The sequence below is a fragment of the Lepus europaeus genome, chromosome 1 (assembly GCF_033115175.1).
Source record: "Lepus europaeus isolate LE1 chromosome 1, mLepTim1.pri, whole genome shotgun sequence".
In the NCBI taxonomy this organism is placed as follows: domain Eukaryota; kingdom Metazoa; phylum Chordata; class Mammalia; order Lagomorpha; family Leporidae; genus Lepus; species Lepus europaeus.
The window spans coordinates 163789090-163813534 of NC_084827.1; the positions used below are offsets into that span (position 1 = coordinate 163789090).

Consider the following 24445-nt stretch of genomic DNA (forward strand, 5'->3'; position numbering starts at 1 on the left):
GCCTGCGCGCAGGTCGGCTGTGGGGGCGGGCACGCCACGGGGGAGGGGGCCTGGGATCAGTTCCCAGAGACTCGCCTAAGCTGGGGTTGACCATGGGGGCTCCAGGAGGCAAAGAAGGAGCCGAGTGGAGGCCAAGTCCCCTCCTTGGCTGCCCCCTCCCTGCACGGCTCCCTCGCAACCCGAGCCGGGGGGCCTAAAAATAGCCCCCGAGGCGCAACGGGCGGCCGCCCTGGTGACCTTCTGGTCTCACAGGCCGAAGGCGGTTGGGCAGCAGGAAGGCAGGCCGCCGGCCCCCCACCACTGTCTCCCAGGGCACCAGCCCCCGCGTGCCCGTGGCCCATCTCGAAGAGGCCATGCAGAGAGCTCGGGGCGCACGAAGCGAGGACGCGGGCACGAGGGCACCCCCCAGCCCCGGGGTGCCCCCGAAGAGAGCCAAGGTGGGGGCTGGCGGAGGGGCCGGGGCGCCGGTCTTCCTGCGGCCCCTGAGGAACTCGGCCGTGTGTGCGGGCAGCGACGTGCGGCTGCGGGTGGTGGTGAGCGGGACGCCCCAGCCCAGCCTCAGCTGGTTCCGGGACGGGCAGCCCCTGCCCGCGCCGGCGCTCGAGCCCAGCTGCTTGTGGCTGCGGAGCTGCGGGGCGCAGGACGCCGGCGTGTACAGCTGCCGGGCCCAGAACGATCGTGGCCAGGCCTCCTGCGAAGCTGTGCTCACTGTGCTGGAGGTGGCAGGTAATGGGGCGCTGGGGACTGCCACCGGCCAGGCAGGGGCACCCAGGGAGGACAAGGGCTGCCCGTGACCACGCTGGAGAGAAGCCGGTTCCTCTGCCTTCTCCCCAGGTGCCCTGGCATCTCAGCATCTCAGGCCTCAAACTGCACACCAGGAAAGAGCAGGGCCCAGCCCAGCCAAGCCTGGGACCCACCCAGGTCTTTTGGGGAACTCTGCAGCCCTCTGGGCAGAATGGAGTTCTGCAGCGACCCCAGAGTGTGTGCGTGTGTCTGGGGGAGAGGCAGCTACACTGCTAAGGGGAGCCCTGGCAGGCCATTGTAATGGCAGGGTGGGTGTGGGCGGCACCAGGAGGATAGGAGAGGCCGGGGGCGGATGCCTAGGAGCAGGGCCCAGGGTGTCAGAAGGTGGAGCCAGGGCTGAGGCCGCATTGGCATGACAGAGGTGGGTACATGAGAATTGACATGCAAGCATGCGTGTGTGTGCATGTGGAGGGTTCTGGACTCCCTGGGGTGGTGCAAACACACGTAGGTCAGGAGCATGGATGGGTCAGGAAAGCCCCCGGACCGTGGCTACCTGAGGTTCCAGGTATGTTCAGAGGGTGTGGAAGCGGGATGCTCCAGGCCAGGGCTCAGGCCTCTGCCTGCGGGCATGGAGTCTCAGCTTGATGGTACGGGGCAGAAGGGAATGAGGGAGCCCAGACTCTGTGCTCCTGGGCCTGCAGAGGCTGTGTGGCTGCTGGGCAGGGCCAGTTTCCCCTAGGATCAGTTCTGGGCCTTCCTGTTTGATTTCCTCAGCACCCGAGTTATCCAAATGGTCCTCGTCCAGGCCAAAGACAGAGCCTTGTGCAGACTGAGCCTTGAGAAACACAACTCAGAGGGAGCAGTAGGCTGCACTTGGCCCTAGGCATTTGCACTTTCCTCCAATGGGGTGGGGTGTCTAGGGGGAAATCCTCAGGGGCTAGGGAGGAGGCCCAGGCATGAGCGGAGGGGCAGGAAGGCTCAGAGTCTGGAGACCGAGCAGGGCTAGCCCAGCTCTGCCCCTGGCCTGCGCGCCTTCCTAGTCCTGCCCTGCACGCCCTCCTAGTCTCCAACCGCTGGTTCCCTCTGGTCCCTGTAGCCATAGGGAACCAGTGAGGGCCAAGGTTGGCTTCTCTGGGTTCCCTCGGCTCTGAGCTGGGAAAGGAGTAGACTCCTTGCATATCTTAGACTACACAGACAGAAGATACACGGGAATGCAAGTAGGAGAGATGTTAGGGAAGGCGAGAGCAGAGAAGGAGCATGGTGGCCACGTCTGTTTACATTGGGAGGGAGCACAGGTGAGGACACTGTGACCCAGAAGGGAGGGAGGGCTGCACGGGACACCCCACCAGTAATGGCCACCCGAGAACCAAGAAGCTGGTTTTCCAGTGTGGGCCCTGGGGGCTTCTTACTACGTAAGAAGTTCTGGGGGAGAGGGAGAGGTGCTGTCCAGTGTTGGGGAGCAGCTGCTGCATGGTAGGCCCAGGCCCGGCATTTCTGCAGATGGCCTGCCAGAGCCCTCTGTTGTGGGGCGAGTGATGAGGTACAAGAGCCACCCCCCGTCCCCCAGGCTGTTTCCTCTGCTCTTCTGTAATCTGGGTGGGGTGGTCGGCAGAGCTGGGCCCTGGCTGGGCATAGCTAGATTGAGGGCAGAGGGGCCAGTCTCCAGCCTGGGCTGCGCTGGCGAAATGGCAGGCTTGAGAGGCGTGGGCTGAGGCCAAGGCCCTGGGTGCCGTGGGGCTGGATTTGGGGTCCTTTGTTTTGTATGTTAGAACAGGAAGAGGATGAGGCCGCTGGGGGTCCTGTTGGAGGGCATATGCTGGCTGTGCAGATAGGAGGTGGTAGGACAGCTCCACAGCAAAGAACCTTGTCCGGAACTGTTCCGCCCCTCCCACATGATTTGGGGGAGGAGGGACGTGGCTTCTATGATGCTAGGGACATTCCAGGTGGGGCTGTCTTCCTCCCCTCTCTATTGCCGCCCGCCCCCAGCCCCTGCCCAGTGACAGCTCCCGGCCCAGGGCAGCTGTGCAGGCAGCTCAGCATGGCGCAAACGCACTCCATGGCAAACGTTCTTGGTTGGAACCAACAGCAGGAGGACTTCAGGGTATTCGAGGAAGCCGAGCAAGGAGCTGGCTACAGAGGGCAGGAAGCAGTTTCCTGGCTGGAATTGCTCCCTGGCTCAGCGAGACAGGGTGATGCTGAGGTTCCTGGCACACCTACAGTCCGAGATGCTAGCTCACGGATGGAGGGATGTTGGCACAGCTCAGGAGGGCTGGGCCCTGAACGCACAGGTGGGAGGATGGGCAATTAGAGTGGTGGTGGTGGGATTGGTGGGGGGGGGGGCTGTGGAAGTGAGGAAGGTTAGGACACAAAGGAGATGATGGTGGAAATGCAGGGTACTTGTAGCACTTCATGCAAGTAAGATACACTTAATGTGTAAGATGTCCTACCTCACTCATTATTTCACATTCTAATATGACTGTGTTTGAGAAAGCTGGGGCTCAGAGGGGACACGTGGCTGGTGGGGTGGCAGGGCTTGCGTCTGCAATCCAGGCTTCTGGGCCTGCCTGGGGCTGCATGACCTTTCTCTAGACAGAGAAATGTGAAAGACTAACTGGAGGATTTGTCATCATCACCATTGTTAGCTTGTCGGTAGCTGCAAGTCCATCTTCCGGCCTCGTCTCCAAGATGGGATAGGCAGGTGTTTTTCTCTTTCAAAATATCAGGCAAGGAGCCACGTGCAAATCCATTGAGCGGAGCCGAGTGCCACACGCAAAGCTTGGGCTCCGTGTGGCTGAAGGAAGAGCCCTGCACCCATGGACAGCGAGGAGGAAGGAAGGGCACAGCTCAGAGGAGGGGCTGGCCGAGGATGCTCACCACGTGGGTGCGGCGGAAGTTGATGGCCAGGGCCTGGGAGACCCTGGTGTGTGTCAGCAGATGGTGGTGAACCATCCTGGGGACTTGAAAGCATGGATGGCAGCGGTGAGAGACAGGGAGAGAGGGCAGAGTCAGGCACGGGAAAGATGGGGAGGCACCAGGCTGAAAAGCCGGGAAACTCGTCTACAGGTGGGAGGGGGTCTGGAGAGTACGGCCAAGTGCCAATCAGGGAAAAGAGGAGGGGCCAGAGTGGGAGCAGGGAAGCCCAAGTCCTGCAGGTGACACTTTGCTGCACCAGGAAGATCCTGGGTGGGATGGGGCATGGTGGCTTCTCCAGCTGTTTCTTAGGTGTGGGTCGGGGCTCACAAGGGGGAGGGAAGGCTGGATAAAAGGGACTGTCCCGGGAAGATTCACTCTCCCATCCCCACTGCAACCTACAGATGATTTTCTAGGGAGGGGACACCACCAATAGGCAACAAGCACAGCAGTGCTGAGCAGGGTAGTGAGTGGGGGAAGGAGGAAGAAACAGGCATGAGAGAGCGGCAGCAAAGGGGAGGGGAGTGGGTGTACGTGGCTCAGAGAAGCGTCTTCCTGCGAGATGCGGTATGCCACGAGGATTCGGAGTTCCTCCAGTTAAGGGGAGATGCCGGCAGGGCAAGTCGGAAATCTGGGTTTGAGGAAGTGGCGGAGGGGCACAGCGATGGCAGCGGGCAATGGGGCCAGCTGGAGCGGCCCACCCTGAGAGCACGTTCCAGGCCAGCCCTTCAGGGGTGACCAACAGAGGCCCAAGGCAGGGACACAGAATCCAGCCGGCCCCTCCTCAGCCCAGCTGTCCCGTCACTCACGCCTGCTGCCCATTGGTTATTTTTGCTTTGGAATGTGCCAGCCCCTCGGATTCTCCCGGAGAGCAGGAGCTCAAGTTACCCCCTCTGCACACTTGGCTCCCCCACCTGTGGGTGGATGCATTTGGGGGTGGACAGGGAGAGTGCTTGCAGGTGTCCAGGTCTCTCTGGCTGGAACTGGTATGAACACACACAGGGGCTTCTCAGTGCACATCTGCAGGCAGGCATCTCTGTGTGCAGCATTGGCCTCTGGTGTCTGGGAGACAGAGACACCCATGTGCACCCAGAATGTACCAGACACGACCTTAGACTTTGAAATAAAGGGGCCACAAGTCACATCACTTCAGGAGCCACGCAGAAACCGAAATGAGGGAGGGGCTGTTGTGGGCCGCTGAACTTGAAGTGCTGGCCTCATCCCCAACATTGTATAGCTGAACACAACTCATTGGTCTGTCCCTGTTTTGGGTTTTGTTTTTTGGTTTTTTTTTTTTTTTTTTTTTTTTTTTTTTTTTTTTTGACACAGGCTTTAAAGAAACAGGGTTAAGGGACTCATTGACCAATCAGCACATGAGGCTTTATGACAGAGTGATCAATAATCCAATCATAGAATCCTGGCTCCCTCAATTTACTGGCTGTGTGACCTTGGAAAAGTTACCTCTCTGTGCCTGTCTCCTGCCTTGCTGTGAGGATTTTTAGAGTTTATTCATATGATGTGCTCAGCACAATGACTGGCATATACCAAGCACGCAATGATTAATAATTCCGCAGTACTGTATCTCGGCCTGGAAACCAGGATTGGCACTAGCTGTGCACACAGGGGTGGGGGTTCTGATCTTGGGTACAGGTGGAGTCCCAGAGCCTGTGTAGCTTTGGCTCTGTGACAGGGCTTCCCTGAGCCTAGGTTGCTGGTCAGTTAAAGAGGGATGGGAGTGCTCCTAAAAGGCGTCAAGCTCAGAGGGTCGTTGTGAATGCCGTTACATTTGTGAAGTACCTGGCATTTAGTTAAAGAAACCTAGAAATAGTGATCACGGGGGTGGGGGGTGAATTTTCGGTGTGCAATGTGTGCTGAAGGAGGCGGAGGTGGAGTGGGGGTGAGGAGGAATTTGATGACAGTGGCCATCTGTGAGGGAGAGCATGGGTCTACTGTGCGAATACTAGGAATTTACCTGGGACACCTGGGCTCCTGCACCTGTTTGTGTCTACAGAGGGGGGGAGACAGGAGTAGTGCAAACGGCATCAGGACAGGTAAAGCCCTCTCTGGCCTCCCTAAGGAGCCTGGGGGCTTTCATAGTCCGCAGCCCCCACCCCCAGGGACCCTTGCCCGGCCTATGACCCAGGCGCCCCCATCAGGCGCTGTGCCCCGTGGCCGGCTCAGCACTGCCTGGCACAGAGGCCCTGTGCGCATGTTTGTGGAGTGAGCAAGTGGAGATGCTGCTGACCTTCCAGAGCCGCTCCGCGGGAGGAGGGTGGGAGTGGCGAGGAGGCCGCGTTGCGTTGGGCTGCCAAGGAGAGTGGCCTGGAGGAGGGGCCACTGCGCGTCTTTCTGTGCCTCAGTTTCCCCTAGTGCCCAAGGCCCTGAAGGCAGATGCGGGGTGGAGGTGTAGGGCTGTCCGCGCCTGGGGTTGCCGGGTGGACGCGGTGGGAGGCAGGTGAAGGCAGCCCCAGGGGACGCCGGGGGCCAGAGAGGGAAGGGGCGTCCGCAGGGGCGCAGGCTGACGGGGGAGGGGCGGGCTCTGGGCGCCGCCGCCGCCGCCGCCTTCTCCTTCGCCGCCGCCTCCTTACCCCCACCCGGGCTCCCGAGGCCCCGAGGCTCCTTCCGCCGCCCGCACCGGCTCCCGCCCGCTCCCCAGCTCGCCCCCGGCCCCGCCTCCGACTCCGCCCCGCCCCCGCCCGTCCCCTCCTCGCCCGACCGCCGGCCCGGCCCCCTCCCCCGCCATGAAGAAGCTGTGGGTGAAGAAGCGTTTCCAGGTGAGGGCTCCGGGGGCGGGCGGCGCCGGGAGGGGCCAGGAGGGCCGGGCGCCCCGGAGGGAGGGAGGGCGGGTCGCCGCGGCCAGCCCCGGGGAGGGGGCGCTGGAGCAGCACCTGCCCCACCCGGCCCCGCCGAGGGTGGCAGCCGGCCGTGAGCCGGGGGGCGCTCTGGCCTGCGTGCGGGGTGCGCAGGCCCCTCCCTGCACCGAAGGACAGACCTCCCTCCGAGAGCCCCCAATCCCTACGACCACTGGGCACCCTCCCCTACCCCCCGCTGCAACCTGCGGCCGGGGCTCCCCTTTGCTGCTTTGCCACCTCGTCTCCTCTGGCCTCTGTCCCACGCCAGCCTGGCTTCCCCCTACCCACCCACCCCGGAGCCTTCCATCTTCCGGAGCTCCTGAAAGCAACGCAGGACTCCGCGCTCAGCTAAATAACCCCCCACGCCCTGCCGTGTCCCCTGCGTACCGGGCCGCCTTCCTGCATTCCGGAGGCCCGGCCCCCTGGAGACCTATGGCCTCCATCGGCCCTCCCCTGCCCGCTGACACCTAGCCTAGTCTGCCCGCCAGAATCCCTGTCCTGCCTCCATCTCCCAGTCCACCAGGCGCCCCTCCCCCAGCTCCCTCACGGTCACCCTGGCTACCTTGCCTCCTGTCCCCATCTTCTGGAAGCAGTGCTGGGCCCTGGTCTGGGAGCCTCTGGCCAGCAGGGAGTCCTCCACTTCTTCCTCCCCTTGCTCTCCCAGAGGAAGGCAGAGTACAGACATTTCCTGTTGGGGAAGCTGCTGGCTCCGGGTGTCTGTCCACCCCTCCCCTACACACACACACTGGGCCCTGGAATGAGCTGGGACTCGGTGGGCAGGTGTGGGTAAGAGGTACAGGAACCTCAGGAGCAACTCATTCTGGCTTTTCTCTTTCAGAAAACCGGCCATTCCCGCCGGGCCTTTGGCCGCCTCACCCATGGTGCGTGGACTTTGGGCATCCTGACCTTAACCTCATGCCCATCCCTTCTCTTGGGCCATGTCCCTTCGAGAGGCATCAAGGCCCTGAAGACAGCCATGAGATCTGGCCTCCCCGTCCCCCCCCCACCTCCCACTCATCCACCCACTCAGGAAGTCCCCCTGTGCCTTACAACCAAGAGGAGACTTGGAAATGGGGAGGGGCTCCCTGGCACACCCTGCTGCAGCCAGGGCTCCCTGTTCTCCATCTGTGGAGCCAAGCGCACAGGAGCTCGCTGCCCTGCTTTGGCAGTCGGTATATAGCTCCTGCCTATTGTGGCCCCCAGAGGGAAACTGAGGCACAGAACCTGCTGGACTCTGGGGAAGTTGAATGCTTTTTTTTTTTTTCCTGCTTAACCCCTGGGTATTTTTGAGGGCCATTCAGCAGAAGAGAGGGATCTTGGGGAAGGTGCCTGTCACATCAGGGTGCAAATGGGGTGGGCTGGTTTTTGAGCTAGGCAGGGTTAAGTACATTGCAAATATTGTAACAGAGGGCTGGCCTGACCCATAACGGGAGGCCCAGGTCTGTGGCTGGGTTGGACACAAAGAGCAGTGTGTGTGTGTGTGTGTATGTCTGGCCAGTGGGAGCATAAAGCAATGCCAAGGGTGCCAGAATCTTGGGGATAGTTGGGAAAACCAATGCAGATATGTGGGCTCCTCAGTGCTGGGCACAGCCCAGGTATCTCTCCCAACCCGTTCCCACAGGGCATCTGGGCACTCCTCTGTCCTGCCTGCCCTCCATGCCCTACCCACAAACGCTCTGATAACAGTCTGTCCATGTCTCTCTCCTGCTGCTCCTATGGAAGCGAAGTTTTCCGCTCCTGCAGAAAGCAAAGTTACGGTAGGAAACTGGCTCCTGCCCTAGCCCCACTCCCCTGTCTTCCCCACCTGGCCCTGGCCTCTCCTCGCTCTGCCTCAGCCGCCGCTTGATGCCTTCCGGCTGGTTTGGAGTTGAGGGCAGGCTGGCACTGCGGTGGTCGAGTGCCCTGCAGTGCAACTCGGAGGTGATGCCTCTTTGTTCCTGGGGGCCCGGAATCCAGACTTTAGAGCCTTGGAAGCTAGGATGTTGTGATATGGGGGCTTAGGTTCTCAGTGACAAGGGAGGGAGAGGGTTCATGCCCTGGTGATGTTAGCCAGGTGGGAGGGGGAGGGCAGTTTTGAGGGCCCCGTGGAGGCAAGCGGGCCCAGGGGCCCAGAGGTAGGTCCAGGGCACTGGCGGGAGAAGCCACCCTGAGATACACAGGCTCGGCCGCGGGGTGTAAGGCGCAAACGAGAGGGGGAGAAGACAGGGTGCTGGAAGCCCTCTGGGTGGAAGATGGAGCCTGCTATGGGGGAGGCAGGAGGCGACTTAGGGAAGAGGTGGAGGCATCGGGAGGAGGGCCCCGCCCACACAGACCCCTTCTTCTCCAGACTCGGAGACGGCTGAGGATGACATCAGCGATGTGCAGGGGACCCAGCGCCTGGAGCTGCGGGATGACGGGGCCTTCAGCACCCCCACGGGTGAGCTCCCTGGGTGCTCCCAGAGCAGGCAGGCTGGCTTCCCCTGGAGGGTGGGGGGCCTCCGTCTCACCGTGTTCCTTTCTCTAGGGGGCTCTGACACCCTGGTGGGCACCTCCCTGGACACACCCCCGACCTCCGTGACAGGCACCTCGGAGGAGCAAGTGAGCTGGTGGGGCAGCGGGCAGACGGTCCTGGAGCAGGAAGCGGGCAGTGGGGGTGGCACCCGCCGCCTCCCAGGCAGCCCAAGGCAAGCACAGGCTACCGGGGCCGGGCCACGGCACCTGGGGGTGGAGCCGCTGGTGCGGGCGTCTCGAGCTAATCTGGTGGGCGCAAGCTGGGGGTCAGAGGATAGCCTTTCCGTGGCCAGTGACCTGTACGGCAGCGCGTTCAGTCTGTACAGAGGACGAGCGCTCTCGATCCACGTGTAAGTAACGGCCTCCCCCGGGCCCGTCCTGTCCCATCTCACCGTGCTGTGGGCTGCCCCTCATTGCTCCATCTCCCCAGCCCCATCCATCTCTGCATACTTCCTCACCCCCACCGCTTCCAATCCTGGCCCGGCCCCCCATTCTCTCCTCCCACACTGCTCCACCTCCTCCAGTGCCACCTCCACCGCCCACGTGCTCTGGTACCCAACCTGTCCTGGCTCACCGTGCCATCTCCAGTCTCGGGGATCCCTGTCCCTTCTTCTTCTCTTCCACGAGCTCCAGCTCCTCCCGGGCCCTCTCCTGCCTCACCCATTCAAGTTCCAGTTGTCCCTAGGATTCCCCCACCCCCGCCCAGGGGCCCCCTCCGTGCCTGCTGTCTCAGCAGCTGCTGCCTTTTTATCTCTCTGCACATTCCTGTTCCCGTGTGGGCCTTTTTCGGGGAGGAACAGAGCCCTTCCACACGGCAGCTCCCTGGAGAGCGGGAGAGAGCAGGGGAGCGAGCGAGCAACCTGGAGAGAGCAGAGAGCGAGGTGGTCAGGGGCAGACGGGGTGAGGGGCCTGGGGCAGCAGGAGGATATGGGCTGTGGGGGAGGCAGGGACTGGGAGAGGGAGGGGCTGGAGGCGGGGCTGGGTGGAGGAGGAGAGCTTGGAGTGACAGCGGCAGGGGGCATGCGATGATCTTGTGGGGAACGCCCTGGGGGTGGGGTTCTAGGGTGTCCTGGTAGGGGGTGGTACAGAGCGGAGGTGTTGGAGTGAGGCATTGGAGCCAATTTTGGAGATTTGGGGGCTAGCAGATGAAGGAGGGGGTGCTAAAGCAGAAGAGGGCAGTGGCTGATGATGGAGGTATTGAGGGGCATTCGGGGAGCTGAGAGGGGGCCTGATTTGTGATGGATAAGGGTGTTGGGGGGGAGGTGCAATCGTCAAGGACAGAGAAGGGGGCTGGTGGGGGCATGCTTGTTGTGAGCATGGTTGTAGTGGCCAGAGGTGGGCCGGGGAGAGGTCTGGGACCTGGTCGGGGCAGGAAAAAGCTCCCTGACTTATCTGGTTGGCATCACTGGGCGCTCCTGCGCCCTGGACTCGCCTCTCCTTCTCTGCCGTTCGTCACCAGGCCCAGCTGGAGCCTGGAGTTGCTATGGCAACTTCAGAGGAACCCATTTCCTTAGTGATGCCGGTGGTGGTACGGAGTCTGGCCTGGAGTGTGGTGCTGCCGGCAGGAGGCCTCCTGGGCTGTCCCCAGTTTCTCTGCAGGCCTCAGGCTGTTGCTCTGGGACTTGCTGCCCTGCCTACAAGGGGGCTGGCTGAGACTATTCCCCTGGGACACTGTCGATTGCCACTTGTCCCATTCTCCAGGTCGGAGGTGGGTCTGCAGCGCAGGCAGCTGACCCAGGTGGGCTAGAACATCCCAGGAACCGCTGCTCCTCCTCTCTCTCCCTTTGGTGCCCCAGGAAACCTGGCCCCCTTAGAGGGAATACGGGCGCGACTCACACCACCTGGATTTCAGGCAGCCATTTCCTAGCTGTGTCACCTCAGGGAGGCACCTGCACCTCTTTACAGCCTCAGTTCTCTTCATCTGTAAATGGGGGTGATGACAGTTCCTGTCTCAAAGGACCTGAGGATTAAGTGACTCAGTGCATCCTAAGTGCTTAGTACACGCCAGGCTCCCTGTATTTAATGAGCCATTTCATATGTTTTTATTCAGTTCCTTCTGTGGCTCTCAGATTCCCTTTCTTGCTAGTCTTTATGCTTGACATCTACCCTGATAAGGGTCCAGATAGGGGAAACTGAGGCTCAGTTCTTGGGTCCCAAAGCCTTGTTAGGTGAGGGGGTACCGGGGCTGACAGACACCTTCTTTCCTCCTCCTCTTCCGCACCCCCCTATTCAGGCCCACTTGGAGGTTATTTCTGAGCTGAGTTATTTCTGAACATATCCTTCGCTGGTGGGGTGTGTGTCGGGGGGAGGGCTTCTGAGCTTCTCCCAAGGGTTCTCAAGGACTTGAGATATTGCCTATACTGCGGGCAGATGGAGCACAGGGACTGGGAGCCTGGGTATGCCGGTCCAGGACCCCAGCTGTCACCTTCTGGGTCAACAGTGCCAAGGGGCTCAGGCCTCCCCGGGGGCTTTGTGCCCAAAGCCCCCGGCAAGGACGCAGTTGCTGTTTTCCAGGGGCCACTGGGGGGGGGGGTGTCGTGCTGAGGATGGGCAAGGGTTGTCAGGGCCAGCTGGGGCAGGGATGAGTGGCAGGTTGCATTCCCCAGAGGGTTCCCTCCCCATCCAACCCTCCTGCCTGCCCATACCCCTCCATCCTTTGGGTCCTAAGTCTCATCCGTTTCTCTCCCTCATGCTCAGTTCTGTTTCTGCTGTTTCCCAGCTTCCGGGGGCTTGGGGGGGAGGGGGGTGGCCAGAGACCTTGGGGCTGTGTCTGCACCTAGACGTAGCCACTGGCCCAGTCTCCTGGTGCATGAGCCGCGGCCTCTCCCCAGCACCTGCTCTGGCTGTGTCCTCCTCTTGGGGGTGGGGTGGGGGCAGGAGCGTGTGGCCCATGTCACCCCCAAGCCTGCACAGCATGACCCACCGCCCAGTTGCCGTCACAAGCTGAGGGCCCAGGAGGGAGGCCCCCTGAGTCTTCTCCCCGTCTTGGTCTTGGTCCCGCAGCAGCGTTCCTCAGAGTGGACTGCACAGGGAAGAAGTTGACCTTCAGCCACAGCCTCAGCCGGCCAGCGAAGTCCCGCGTCCTCGGCCGGCCCCTCCGCCCCCGTCCAAATCCGCGCTGCTCCCCCCACCGTCCCCTCGGGTGGGGAAGCGGTCTCCGCCGGGAGCCGGTGCCCAGCCCCCGGCCGCCCCCACACCGCCCCACCGGCGCACTAAGGAGCCTGCGCCGCCCGAGGACGCCACCGCCGAAGAGAAGCGAGGGAAAAAATCCAAGTCGTCCGGGCCCTCACTGGCGGGCACGGCGGAGTCCCGGCCCCAGACGCCCCTGAGCGAGGCCTCGGGCCGCCTGTCGGCGCTGGGCCGCTCGCCCAGGCTGGTGCGCGCGGGCTCCCGCATCCTGGACAAGCTGCAGTTCTTCGAGGAGCGCCGGCGCAGCCTGGAGCGCAGCGACTCGCCGCCGGCACCCCTGCGACCCTGGGTACCTCTGCGAAAGGCTCGCTCGCTGGATCAGCCCAAGTCCGAGGGCGACGCACCTTGGGGCACGCCCGGCGCCTCGCAGGAGGAGCTGCGGTCACCCCGGGGCAGCGTGGCCGAGCGGCGCCGTCTGTTCCAGCAAAAGGCGGCCTCGTTGGACGAGCGCACGCGGCAGCGCAGTCCGGCCTCCGACCTCGAGCTGCGCTTTGCCCAGGAGCTGGGCCGCATCCGCCGCTCCACGTCGCGGGAGGAGCTGGTGCGCTCGCACGAGTCCCTGCGCGCCACCCTGCAGCGCGCGCCATCCCCTCGAGAGCCCGGCGAGCCCCCACTCTTCTCCCGGCCGTCCACCCCCAAGACCCCGCGGGCCGTGAGCCCTGCCACCGCTCAGACGCCCCCTCCGAGCGTCGCGGCGAGGCCCGGGGATGAGGCTGGGAGGCCCCGGAGCCGAGGGCCAGGGGGCAGGACGGAGCCCGGGGAAGGCCCGCAGCAGGAGGTTAGGCGGCGGGACCAGTTCCCGCTGACCCGGAGCAGAGCCATCCAGGAGTGCAGGAGCCCCGTGCCGCCCCCTGCCGTCGATCCCCCCGAGGTCAGGACGAAAACCCCCTCGGGTCGGAAGCGGGAGCCCCCAGCACAGGCTGTGCGCTTCCTGCCCTGGGCCACGCCGGGGCTGGAGGAGGCTGCGGTGCCCCAGACCTTGGAGAAGAACCGGGCGGGGCCTGAGGCTGAGAAGAGGCTGCGCCGAGGACCTGAGGAGGACGGTCCCTGGGGGCCCTGGGACCGCAGAGGGGCGCGAAGCCAGGGCAAAGGTCGCCGGGCCCGACCCACGTCCCCTGACCTCGGTAAGACCGCGGGGAGGATCGAGTGAGGTGCCCGGGCCTGAGTGGGAGGGGCTTGGGGAGAGCAAACTGCTGGGCAGGAGCTTGGGGCTTCGAGGTTGCTTCCTGGAGGGGGCTTGGCCACGGCGCCAGGCCCAGTGGAGATCCGTGAGGGTCCTTGTTCTGGGGAAGGCCCAGTGTGTATGATGGAGGTTGGTGGAGTAGAGGTGTGAGTGGACACTGGTGCCCAGATGCCACAGGTCCCCCTGGGTCTTGTGACCTGCTAAGCAGATGATCCACAGCGGGGGTAGGGGGTGGGGGGCAGGGCACAGATGGGAACCAAGGAACCTCCCAGCCTCCCCATCCCTCTGAGACAGAAGGACAGTAGCTAGTCTTCAACAGTTTGTCCCATGCCAGTCACAGGCAAGCTTTGGGCTAGCCAGCCCTTCACCCTGCCCTGCACATCCCAGCTCTTCCTGCGAGGTGCCAGGCGTGCCCCAAGGTGCATGGAGCCCTGACCCATCTGTGGCCACAAAGACCCCGCTCGGCCTCCTGGCTCCCTCTTTGTATCCCCGCATGGCTGGGACCCTGGGCACATCAGCCTGTGCTGGGTCCTCGCAGGAGAATGCCCCTGCCCTGATGGTCCTGAACAGCAAGATGAGGTGTCCACTCCTGGGGAGGCAGTGGAAGCCATGACTGCCTCACCTGCCCTGCATGCTGGGGCGCCTCTAACCCACTGCTCCCCAGAGACCCTGCCAGTCTCTCTCTCTCTCTCATTGCACTTACCACCTTCGAAAAATTATTTTGCATTTAAATGTTGCTCCCTCAAGGTCTTTGGCACGGGTTGGTTCCTGTTGACAGTCCTAACCACTATTACTGCATCCCTACAACCGTGTCCCCACATTCTCTCATTTCCGTCTGCACGCCACTCTGCAAGGTGCTGGCTGTTATCCCCTTCATCTTACAAAGCAGAGGCTCAGAGAGGTTATCTGAATTGCCTACGGTTATGTAGCTAGAAAACGCAGAATTGGGATTCTCACTGCTCTTTGAACCATCTACATTGCTACACTGTATCTAGCTTATGTGGGGGATACTTCAAAATGTTCCAGGGAAAATGGCATTACAAAATAGTTTATTTGGTACAAAAGCTTTTGAAATTTGGGTATATGAGGGGTCTTCAAAAAGTCTGTGGAGGAGCCGGTGTTGTGACACTGGTGTTGTGGGTCAGGCTGCCTCTTGCAACACTGGCAGCCCATATCAGAATGCTGGTTTGAGTCCCATCTTCTGCTTCTGATCCAGCTCTCTGCTAATGTGCCTGGGAAATCAGTGGCCCAAGTATTCGACTCCTGTCACCACACGAGGGTCCCAGATGGAGATCTTGGCTCCTGGCTTCAGCCTGGCATAGCCCTGATCACTTTGGTGATTTGGGGAGTGAGCCCAGTGGATGGAAGATCTCTTTCTCTCTGTCTCTCTCTTGTGTTGCCTTTCAGATAGATAAATAAACAAACACACAAACAAACTCATGAAACATACATATTCTGAAAAAAAAACTCATTATTTAAAAAAAAGGCACCAAAGTAAACTTAATCTTTTAAAATAAATTATTTGTTTGCATGAGAGGTTGTGAGGGAGAGAGCAAGCAAGAACTCCCATCTGCTGGTTCACTCCCCCAAGTGCCATCAACAGCCAGAGCTGGGCAGGGAGGGGCTGATGCTGGGGGTTTCGAGCTCATCCCAGGTCTCCCATGTGCGTGGCAGGAACCCAGTCACTTGAGAATTACTGCTGCTTCCCAGGGTATGAATTAGCAGGAAGCTGTACTTAGCAGTGGAGCCAGGACTCAGACCTTAGCAGTCCAATATCAAATAGCAGTGTCCTAAGCAGTGTCTTAACCACTAGACCAAATGCCTGCCCCCAAAGTTATCTTTATTGTTTTTAGCAGAATATGCATTCTTTTTTTAAATATTTATTTTTTTGAAAGGCACAGTTAGAGAGAGAGATCTTCCATCAAATGGCCCCAGTGGGTGGAGCTGGACCAATCCAAAGCCAAGAGCCAGGAGCTTCTTTTGGGTCTCCCATGGGGGTGTAGGGGTCCAAGGACTTGGGCCATCTTCCATTACTTTCCCAGGCCACAGCAGAGAGCTGGATTGGAAGTGGAGCAACCGGGTCTTGAACCTGCATCCATCTGGGATGCCAGAGCTACAGGCTGCGGCTTTACCCACTACACCGTGGCTCCAGCCCCAAAGTTATCTTTTAAAAAAAGTCCTTATTTATTTATTTGAAAAGCAGAGTTACAGAGAGGAGAAGAGAGAGAGAGAAAGATCTGTCTGCTGGTTCACACCCCAGATGGCCTCAATGGCCGGGGTTGAGCCGGAGCAAAGCCAGGAGCCTGAAACTCCATCTGGGTGTCCCACGTGGATGCAGGGGCCCAGGTATTTGGGCCATCTTCTGCTGCTTTCCCATGCGCATTAGCAGGGGCTGGATCAGAAGTGAAGCAGTCAGAACTGGAACTGATACCCATCTGGGATGCTGGCACTGCAGGCAGCAGTTTAATCTGCTTTGCCGCAATGCTGGCCCCTAAAGTTATCTTTTAATTCCATGTTCATGAACTTTTTGAAGGACGGTCATAGAACATCAGAGTTAGAAAATACCCAGAGAGATCCACGATGAAGTTTTCTTACCCTTTGTGTGTGTGAGCTTCCTGTAAGCAGGGGCCACGGCTGATTTCCCATTATGGTCCTGGTGCCCATTCAGCGCTCAGGATGTAGCAAGTGCAGTGAGACTATTGGGTGAAGGTCAAAATCAAAGCTGGTCTTTCTCAGCCCTTCAGACCCACCTGCTGCTCCAGTTTTCTGAGTCTGACAGTAGCAATTTCCCATGTGTTGCTGTGACATCACTGTCACTGCTCCAGTCTTTTTTTTTTTTTTATTAAACTTTTATTTAATGAATATAAATTTCCAAAGTACAGCTTATGGGTTACAATGGCTTCCCCCTCCCAAAACTTCCCTCCCACCCACAACCCTCCCCTTTCCCGCTCCCTCTCCCCTTCCAATCACATCATGATTCATTTTCAATTCTCTTTATATACAAAAGATCAGTTTAGTATATATTAGGTAACAATTTCAACAGTTTGCCCCTATATAGCTGCTCCAGTCTTGGGTGGCCATTAGCTTGGCCATCTGGAGGCCTGTGCGGTCCCCTCAGAGTGCCTTGCCCTGCCGTACGTGATGGCCGCTATGTGTGAAGACAGACAGCACGGTCCCTGCCTTCCTCCTGAACCCAACGTGCTGACCGCGGCCAGAGCTGAGTGGCAGGCACCCCAGCTGCCCCGTCCTGTTTAAGCAACATCTTCTGGTTTCCTCAGTTCCTGGTCTCAGGCTTTTCAGGAGAGAGACCCCTTGCTCCTCCCACCCCTGCCTTCCAGAAGTCCCTTTCTGGGATGTGGGGCCGCCAATGCCTCTGTCCCCCCACCCCACCCCGGGGTTCCCCTGCCGTTCACCTTCCCCTATCACCCCGTGTTGGGCAGAGTCTTCGGACGATTCCTACGTGTCTGCTGGAGAGGAGCCGCTGGAGGCCCCGCTGTTTGAGATCCCCCTGCAGAATGTGGTGGTGGCGCCAGGGGCCGACGTGCTGCTCAAGTGCATTGTCACCGCCAACCCCCCGCCCCAAGGTGAGCCCCGGGGTGGGGCCCGGGAGCAGCAAGGGGTTCCCCAGAGTCATTCACTGCATGGCAATGGCCTGACTCGTGTGTGTGTGTATTCAGGGAGAGTTCCCAGGACACCCTGAGGGGGTGGGGGGGAGTGTCTTGAGAATTCCTGGGGCAGGGAGAGAAGAGGGGGCGGGGTGCGATCTCCCAGCAGGTCCCTGCGGGTCCTGGCCAGCCGTGTCCTTGCTGCTTCCCCCACAGTGTCCTGGCACAAGGATGGGTCAGCTCTGCACAGTGAGGGCCGCCTTCTCATCCGTGCCGAGGGCGAGCGACATACGCTGCTGCTCAGGGAAGCCCGAGTGGCTGACGCCGGGAGCTACACAGCCACTGCCACCAACGAGCTGGGCCAGGCCAGCTGTGCCGCCGCACTGGCCGTGAGACCTGGTAGGGAGCCCATCTGGGGTGGGACTGGGCGGGGGGCCGAGCTGTGACCCTTCCCGGTGGCTCTGGAGGCCGTGGGCCCAGGCTCCTTGCCACGCCCAGCCGGCAGCTTGGGCTCTCAGCCCTTGTGCACAGTTCCTGCTCTTGCACCGGATGTTCCAGAAAAAGCATTTTAAATGGCCCTGGCCTCAGGGAAGGAGCCAGGTTCCCAAGGCACGGGGCAGGCTGGCCAGCGCATGGAGTTGGTGAAATTTGTCTTCAGCCGTCGTCTAAATGCCATCTGCCATGGCATCTCCCTGAACGAGGCCCCGTGGGAAAAGCAAATTGTCCTTGGGTCTCTGAGAAAAAGAATCTGTCAGCTCCAGCGGCTCAGAGCCACCAGGAGCCTCGCGTTTCCTCCGTAGGACACCCCCAGTCCCCAGAGTAAGAGGGGGCGCTCTCCAAAGCCTTGCACCCACCCCTCCTACTCTTGAACCCCAGGCCTCGAGAGGGTCCTGCTGAGAGCAGCCGAGGGGAGAGGGCCGTGCCAGGCCGCCTTGCTCTGTTTGCACGCAAGCCCTTACTTGGTGCCGTGCGGCTGCCTTTGGGATTGTGCCCAGTTTCCTTCTGGTCAGTGTGCCCCGCCAGCTCGGCTCATTCAGGGTGCTGGGCCTGGGACGCTGTGCTGGCGCTGAGCACTGGAGCAGGCTGGCTAGGGGGCGTCACCGAAGGAAAAGACACGGCTTCCGCCCTCCAGGGGGGCTGCCACTGGGTGTGCACGCCTAGCGCAGGGCAGCCGCGTCCAATGCCCAGAACAGCCGGGACAAGCTGCTCAGGGCTCTGGGATGTCCACGCTCCTGAAGGAGCCTGGGACTCAGACAGGCCGGGGAGGGGTGGGGCAGGCCAGGAGGGGGAGCAGCACAGGCTGTTCTGTCCCTTTCTTCTACTCAGTCCTGCAGGAGACAGGAGGACGGCCTGTGTGCTGTGTCCCAGGGCCTCAGCGCCTTGGCCGTGAAGGGGGCTCTTGGTGGTGTCTGCTTTCGGTCCCCTGCCACGTGAGAGCCTTTGACTGTGTCCTGTGACTGTCTTGGCTTCCACATCCCTCCCCAGAGCCCACGTCTGGGGCCTTCTCCTCCTCCCGTCCTGCCCCGCTGAGTCATACCCCTCCCTCCACCGCATGCTTCCCCCCTTCCATCAGCCCCGGGATCTGACCCCTGACTCAGCTCCCCTGCTCCCGTCGGGGGCCCAGGCCTGCCTCCAGGACTCTGGTCAATACCTGGCTTGGGCCGAGGTTTGGCAAGGGCCCGAGTGGGGGTGCCCCAGTCCTGGCTGGGGGCCGGGAGCCTTTTAAGGTTGGGGAGGCAGCTGGGGGCAAGGCAGCTGTCTGTGCCTGACTGGGAGTCCTCTGTCTGCTGCATGGAACCTGCCCCAGCCTGGGCTCCCTCATTTGTAAACTAGAGATAATTATGCGCTCACGGATGAGAGCGAACGTGTGAACGAGCTCTATGGACTGTAAAGCTGTAGACAAATGTTAGTCGTTAGCGTTATTGGGGGTGAGATGCACAGGAGCTCCGGTTTCCAAGCGCTTCCTTTCGCCTCCTGTGCCCTCTCTTCAGACCGTGCTGGTGCTGAGGGGGTGGATCCAGGCCCCCCAGGGCCTCCTTGTTTCCGCAGCCCTTCCAAAAGCCGCTGTCTCATCCAGGGCAGCAGGCGCTGTAGCGAAAGAGGAGCCCCCACAAGTCAGACCGGCTCCAGGGACCCAGGGCCTGAGGGGCAGGTCCAGGCTCGGCTCTGGCTGTCAGGGAGTAAGCCGACTTTCTTACCCTACAAGGCGCTGTTTGGTCCAGAGCGGCTGGATGGGGGCCAGTGGACCCAGAGAGCAGCCAAAGTAGGCCAGGCAGGAGTGTGGCATGGACCTCTGGCAAGGGAGGGGACCCAGGAGAGAGTGAGGGGTGTTACCAGGGGAGGGTGTGGCACTGAGGCTGTGGGGGCGGCCTGAGCAGGTGGAGACGGAGACGGGGAAGTGGGCAGTGATTTACGGGAAGAGGCCTGGGTGGCGCCACCACCCTTTCTGGCTCCTCTCCCTCCTCTACCCAGCGCCATGGTAACCAGGGCTGGCTGCCCAGTGCCCTCTTGGGTGCCCACCCCAGCAGAGCCAGCTTTGGAGAGCCTGCAGACCTTGCTTTCTGCTTGGGAACCGCGGTAGCCAGGGAATGCGGGCAGGGCCTGGTCCTCGCTGGCTCCCTCAGCCCCATCCAGCGCCGGGTCCCTCCCACCCCACTGCATAATTGCTGAACCTATGGCCCTGCTCCCAAAGAGGGTGTGTGGACCGGGCGGGTGGCCGGGCAGCAAGGGAAGTGCACCCTCCGAAGGGAAGCTTTCCCAGCGGCTGCCTGCCTCCACCGCTCAAGCATTTACGAGCACAGACCTGGTGCCAAGTGCGACATCTCCCTAACAGTTCTTCTGTTTGCAGAGGGCATCCTTTCGCATCTTCTCTTGAGCTGTCACATCACATTTATGACAGGTTGTGATGTGCCCATCTTTCTTTTTTGGGGGGGAGGTGCAGAGGCAAGACTTATTTATTTATTTTTGAAAGGCAGAGCAGCAATAGTGAGAGGAGAGACAGAGAGCTCCCCCAGATAGCCACAACAGCCAGGGTTGGTCCAGGCCAAAGCTGGGAGCCAAGAATTCCATCCGGCTCTCCCATATGGGTGACATGGGACCAAGTGCTTGGGCCATTTTCCTCTGCTTTCCCAGACATATTAGCAGGGAGCTGGGTCAGAAGTAGAGCCCCCAGGACTCGAACTGATGCTCCAGTATGGGATGCCAGTGTCGCAAGCTTAACCCGCTGCACCACAGCGCAGGCCCCAATGTGCCCATCTTACAGATGGGAACACAAATATGGGAAGGAAAAAGTGGCACAGAGCTAACACTGGGCCAGCAGCCTTACTGAGCATGTGCAACCTGCCTAGGAGTGTTGTCTGCAGTATCTGATCTAGGGTAAAGAGAACAACTCACCCGTGAAGCAAAAAGACCGAGTGTGGGGAGCAGATGAAGGTCACGTGACTGGTTAACCTTTACTGAGTGCCTTGTCTGTACCAGCCCGGTGTGGGGTATCGCACTGACTCCCACCCCATGAGGTCGGTCCTATTAGCATGCCCAGGTATGGATGAGAAAACCGAGCCTGGGCAAGCCTCTGCAAATTGCTTTAGAGCAGTGCTGATCCCCTAGAAGCTTCTGCAATTAGAGAACATGTCCTGGAGGCTGGAGTTAGTATTCAAAGCACTGTGTCAGGTCTCCCAGGCCTGCGGTCCTAACCACTGCGCTTCCTGTCCTGCTGCCTGCTACTGTGAAGAGGGTAAGGTGGATTTGTGCTCCCCAGCTCATGGGGTGGGTTCTGCTGATGCCCTCCTGGGCAGGTCGATGGGGGTAGGGTTCTCCCCTTCCTCTGTTGACTTCCCACATGCTAGGCTGTGGTTCTGTTTACTTCCTCGAATGCCTGGTGTGGACACACTTGGTTCACCCACTGTGGGCTCTGTGGGGAGCCCTTCTGGGTGTTGATTGGGAAGAAAGGGGAGGTGGGGCCCCCATTCACCCAGGCTTCCATCCTGCCACCTCCTGGCCTGCCCTCAAGCACAGGTATCATGTATTTAAGGCCAAGATTCTAGCATTTTCCAGCCAAGGCTTTGCCATTTCTTTTTTTTTTTTTTCCCTAAGATTTATTATTTGAAAGAGTTACAGAGAGAGAGAGAGAGAGAGAAGCTAGGAGCTTCTTTCAGGTCTCCCACGAGGGTGCAGAGGCCCAAGGACTTGGGCCATCTTCTACTGCTTTCCCTGGCCATAGCAGAGAGCTGGATTGGAAGTGGAGCAGCCGGGACTCAAACCGGTGCCCATGTGGGATGCTGGCGCTTCAGGCCAGGGCGTTAACCCACTGGGCCACAGCAATGGCCCCTCTTTTTTTTTTTTTTTTTTTTGGTCGAAGATTTATTTATTTATTTAAAAGGCAGAGTAACAGAGAGGCAGAGGCGGAGAGAGAGGTCTTCCATCTGCTGGTTCACTCCCCAGATGGCTGCAATGGCTGAAACTGTGCCAATCCTAAGTCAGGAGCCAGGAGCTTCTTCCAGGTCTCCCACTTGGGTACAGGGGCCCAAGGACCTGAGCTGTCTTTTACTGCTTTTCCAGGCCATAGCAGAAAGCTGGATCAGAAGTGAAGCAGCCAGGACTTGAACCGGCACCCATATGGGATGCCGGCACTACAGGCGGTGGCTTTACTGGCTACGCCATAGCACTGGCCTGGGCACTTCCTTTAAACCTTAGCTGTCTGCAGTTTTCTTGTTTGTAAGGTGATGGTTGTCGTTACTTCCCAGCTATTTACTCGCGAGCATTTGTGGGGCTCTGTAGGGAGAATGAGTTGATTGATTGAGGACATGTGGGCCAAAGGATGTGGCTCATTCAAGCTCACTGTGGTCCCACCCACGTGGTCAGCACCATTTCAGCAGAATTGAGGTTGCTCATTGGAGATCGTGAGTATCAAAGGGAAGGGAGAAAATCACGGCGGCTGCGGTCGCTTCCTCCTCTCTTGCCCCGGTGTCTGGACCCCGCTTGCGTAGTTGCAGGCTCTCCCCAGCCACCGCCTGCAGTCGTAGTTCTGGAAGGCATCTTGGCCACCCAGCCCCTGCAGTCCCCCCCTGGTGGGGTCTAGACAATGTGTGGAGAAGCGAGTTATAACCCACTTGACCAGACTCAGCCCTCCCTCCCAGCGCCCGTCTGCCAGAAGCAGCTCTGCCCTGTGGCCATCTACCCCAGGCTGCTAACTGGAATGGGGGTGATCGCCAGTAGCCTATCAGAAGATCGGAGACCTGGTGCGAATGCTGTATCTGACCTGGAGCTATGTGTGTAATCCTGTGGAAGGGGTTCGGCACTGCCGTGGCCGGGTCAGGCTGACCACGTGAAATTCTCTCTGAGGCCTCAGACCTTTTTTTTTTTTTTTTTAAAAAGGTTTATTTATTTATTTGAAAGGCAGAGTTACAGAGAGGCAGAAAGAGAGAGACAGCTTCCATCGTCTGGTTCACTCCCCAAATGGCTGCAATGGCTGGAACTGGGCTGATCTGAAGCCAGGAGCCAGGAGCTTCTCCCAGGTCACCCACACAGGTGCAGGGGCCCAAAGAATTGGACCATCTTCCACTGCTTCCCAAGGTGCAACAGCAGGGAGCAGGATCAGAAGTGGAGCAGCTGGGGCTGGAACTGGCACCCATATGGGATGCTGGCACTGCAGCCAGCGGCTTTACCCAATATGCCCCAGCACCGGCCCCTGAGGCCTCATAGCTTTTTTTTTTAATTTTTATTTATTTTGACAGGCAGAGTGGATAGTGAGAGAGAGAGAGAGAGAGACAGAGAGAAAGGTCTTCCTTTGCTGTTGGTTCACCCTCCAATAGCTGCTGCGGCTGGCGCATCTCGCTGATCCAAAAGCCAGGAGCCAGGTGCTTCTCCATGCGGGTGCAGGGCCCAAGCACTTGGGCCATCCTCCACTGCCTTCCCGGGCCACAGCAGAGAGCTGGCCTGGAAGAGGGGCAACCGGGATAGAGTCCGGCGCCCCAACCGGGACTAGAACCCGGTGTGCCGGCGCCACAAGGCGGAGGATTAGCCTGTTAAGCTACGGCGCCGGCCACCTCATAGCTTTTAAATCAAACCTAAAACATTCCCAGCACAACTATTCTCCTTGTCTGTCAGCACCTGCTGGAAATCCCCACCTCCTAATGGCTGCCTCCCCCCTCCTCTAAGGTGGGCTTGACACAAACACGCAGAGACCTGCAGAGACAGCACAGGTGGGAGGCAGGGTGTGAAGGGCCCAGCCACACAGAGATGCTGCTCAACCTCCAGTGCGTTCCTCCCTTCCTGGGAAGTCATCAGGAGCCACCCCAGGCCTTCACAGTAAAGGCCACATGCCTTAAGCTGGCCTCTACCGCACGCAGCCATAGGCCGGAGGGACCAGGGGCCTGAGGATGTCCCAGGGGTGGCCGGAAGCAGCTGAGGCAGTGGGAGGCACCTGCGCTCACCTCGTGACGCCCACTTCCTTCTTCACCCGGCTCTGTAGCCAGCTGAGCTGCAGGCCTCTGCACACCTGCTTTGTGCCTGTGCGATTCGGCTCTGCCTGGAATGCTTTTTCCCTTTTCCTGTGGAAATGTAACTCTTTGCAAAAGCCCCTCCAGTTCCCTGAGCCAAAAGTCATCTGCTTTCTGCATTCCTGTGGCCCTCAGCTCCTTTCTTACTACCTGTCCTCCCCCCCCCCCCCCCCCCGCCCCGCTGGCTGTCACAGTCACTTGCGTGTCTGGCTTGTCCTCCCTACCAGCCAGAAGGGTCCTGGGGATGGGACAGTGCCTTCAGCACTCCTTAGCTCTCACCGCCATACACGGAGCGCTCCTGGATGTGCAGGGGCTATATGGACAGTGTGAGAGGTGGCAGTGGGGGTGGGACAGGAAGTGCCTTTCCAAGCCCTTGGAGCAATCTGGGTAACACATAGAGGCTGGGTAGGCTACCCAGCTGGGGTCATAAGGCTCTGGCCAAGAGCCAAGGTGGAGATGGCAGAGACCGTGGAGCAGTGGCCCTCAGTGAGCGGTCCCCAGACCAGCAGCACCAACATCCCCAGGGGGATATGTTTGCAATGTAGGGTGGGGGCCCAGCCCAGGCCCACTGACTGGAATCAGAGGTGGGGCTCTCTTTTTTATTTTGATGCCAATAAGCTTGGAGAACCACCGCCGGGGAGTTTGCAACCTGGCCCAGCATAGGAGACCAGGAGGTGGGGGTGGGAGTGGCACGTGGGCTGTGGAATCAGACCTCCTCGGTTTGTAGGCCCTCTCACACGTCCCCTGGGACTAAGCAGTGCCATTTCTTTAAAGTGAGCTTCCTCCCATGAAGGTGTCCACTGGTCCCCTAGGTTACCATATGCATAAGAGTCACCATTGATAATGGGGGCTTCTGAAAGCCCCTATTCTGACCTCCCATTTCAGGAAATCTGATTTGGCAGGCCAAGGTCAGGGTCTGGAAACTGGATTGTGAATTAGCACCCATGTGGTGCTGATGTGGGTGCCCCAGGGATC

The 24445-nt window shown here is 59.9% G+C and overlaps 1 protein-coding gene across 10 annotated transcripts in view; it reads left to right on the top strand.

The window, feature by feature from the left end:
- The first annotated feature begins 257 nt into the window (after window positions 1-257).
- Window positions 258-24445, top strand: part of SPEG (striated muscle enriched protein kinase) — a 54002-nt gene continuing 29814 nt past the window's right edge. For 6 of the 10 annotated variants that reach the window (XR_009865969.1, XM_062192477.1, XM_062192513.1 and 3 more), the window contains exons 1-7: window positions 6379-6428; window positions 7345-8263; window positions 8833-8922; window positions 9010-9346; window positions 12000-13309; window positions 16809-16952; window positions 17190-17372. Coding sequence is in view for 9 of the 10 variants with exons in the window: in XM_062192477.1 (XP_062048461.1) it covers window positions 8062-8263; window positions 8833-8922; window positions 9010-9346; window positions 12000-13309; window positions 16809-16952; window positions 17190-17372 (2266 nt within the window). In the remaining variant the exon portion in view is untranslated. Of the gene's footprint in view, window positions 727-6352; window positions 6429-7344; window positions 8264-8832; window positions 8923-9009; window positions 9347-11999; window positions 13310-16808; window positions 16953-17189; window positions 17373-24445 lie in introns of those variants that run through there. The other 4 variants (XM_062192486.1, XM_062192495.1, XM_062192505.1 and 1 more) reach the window with 4 other exon arrangements.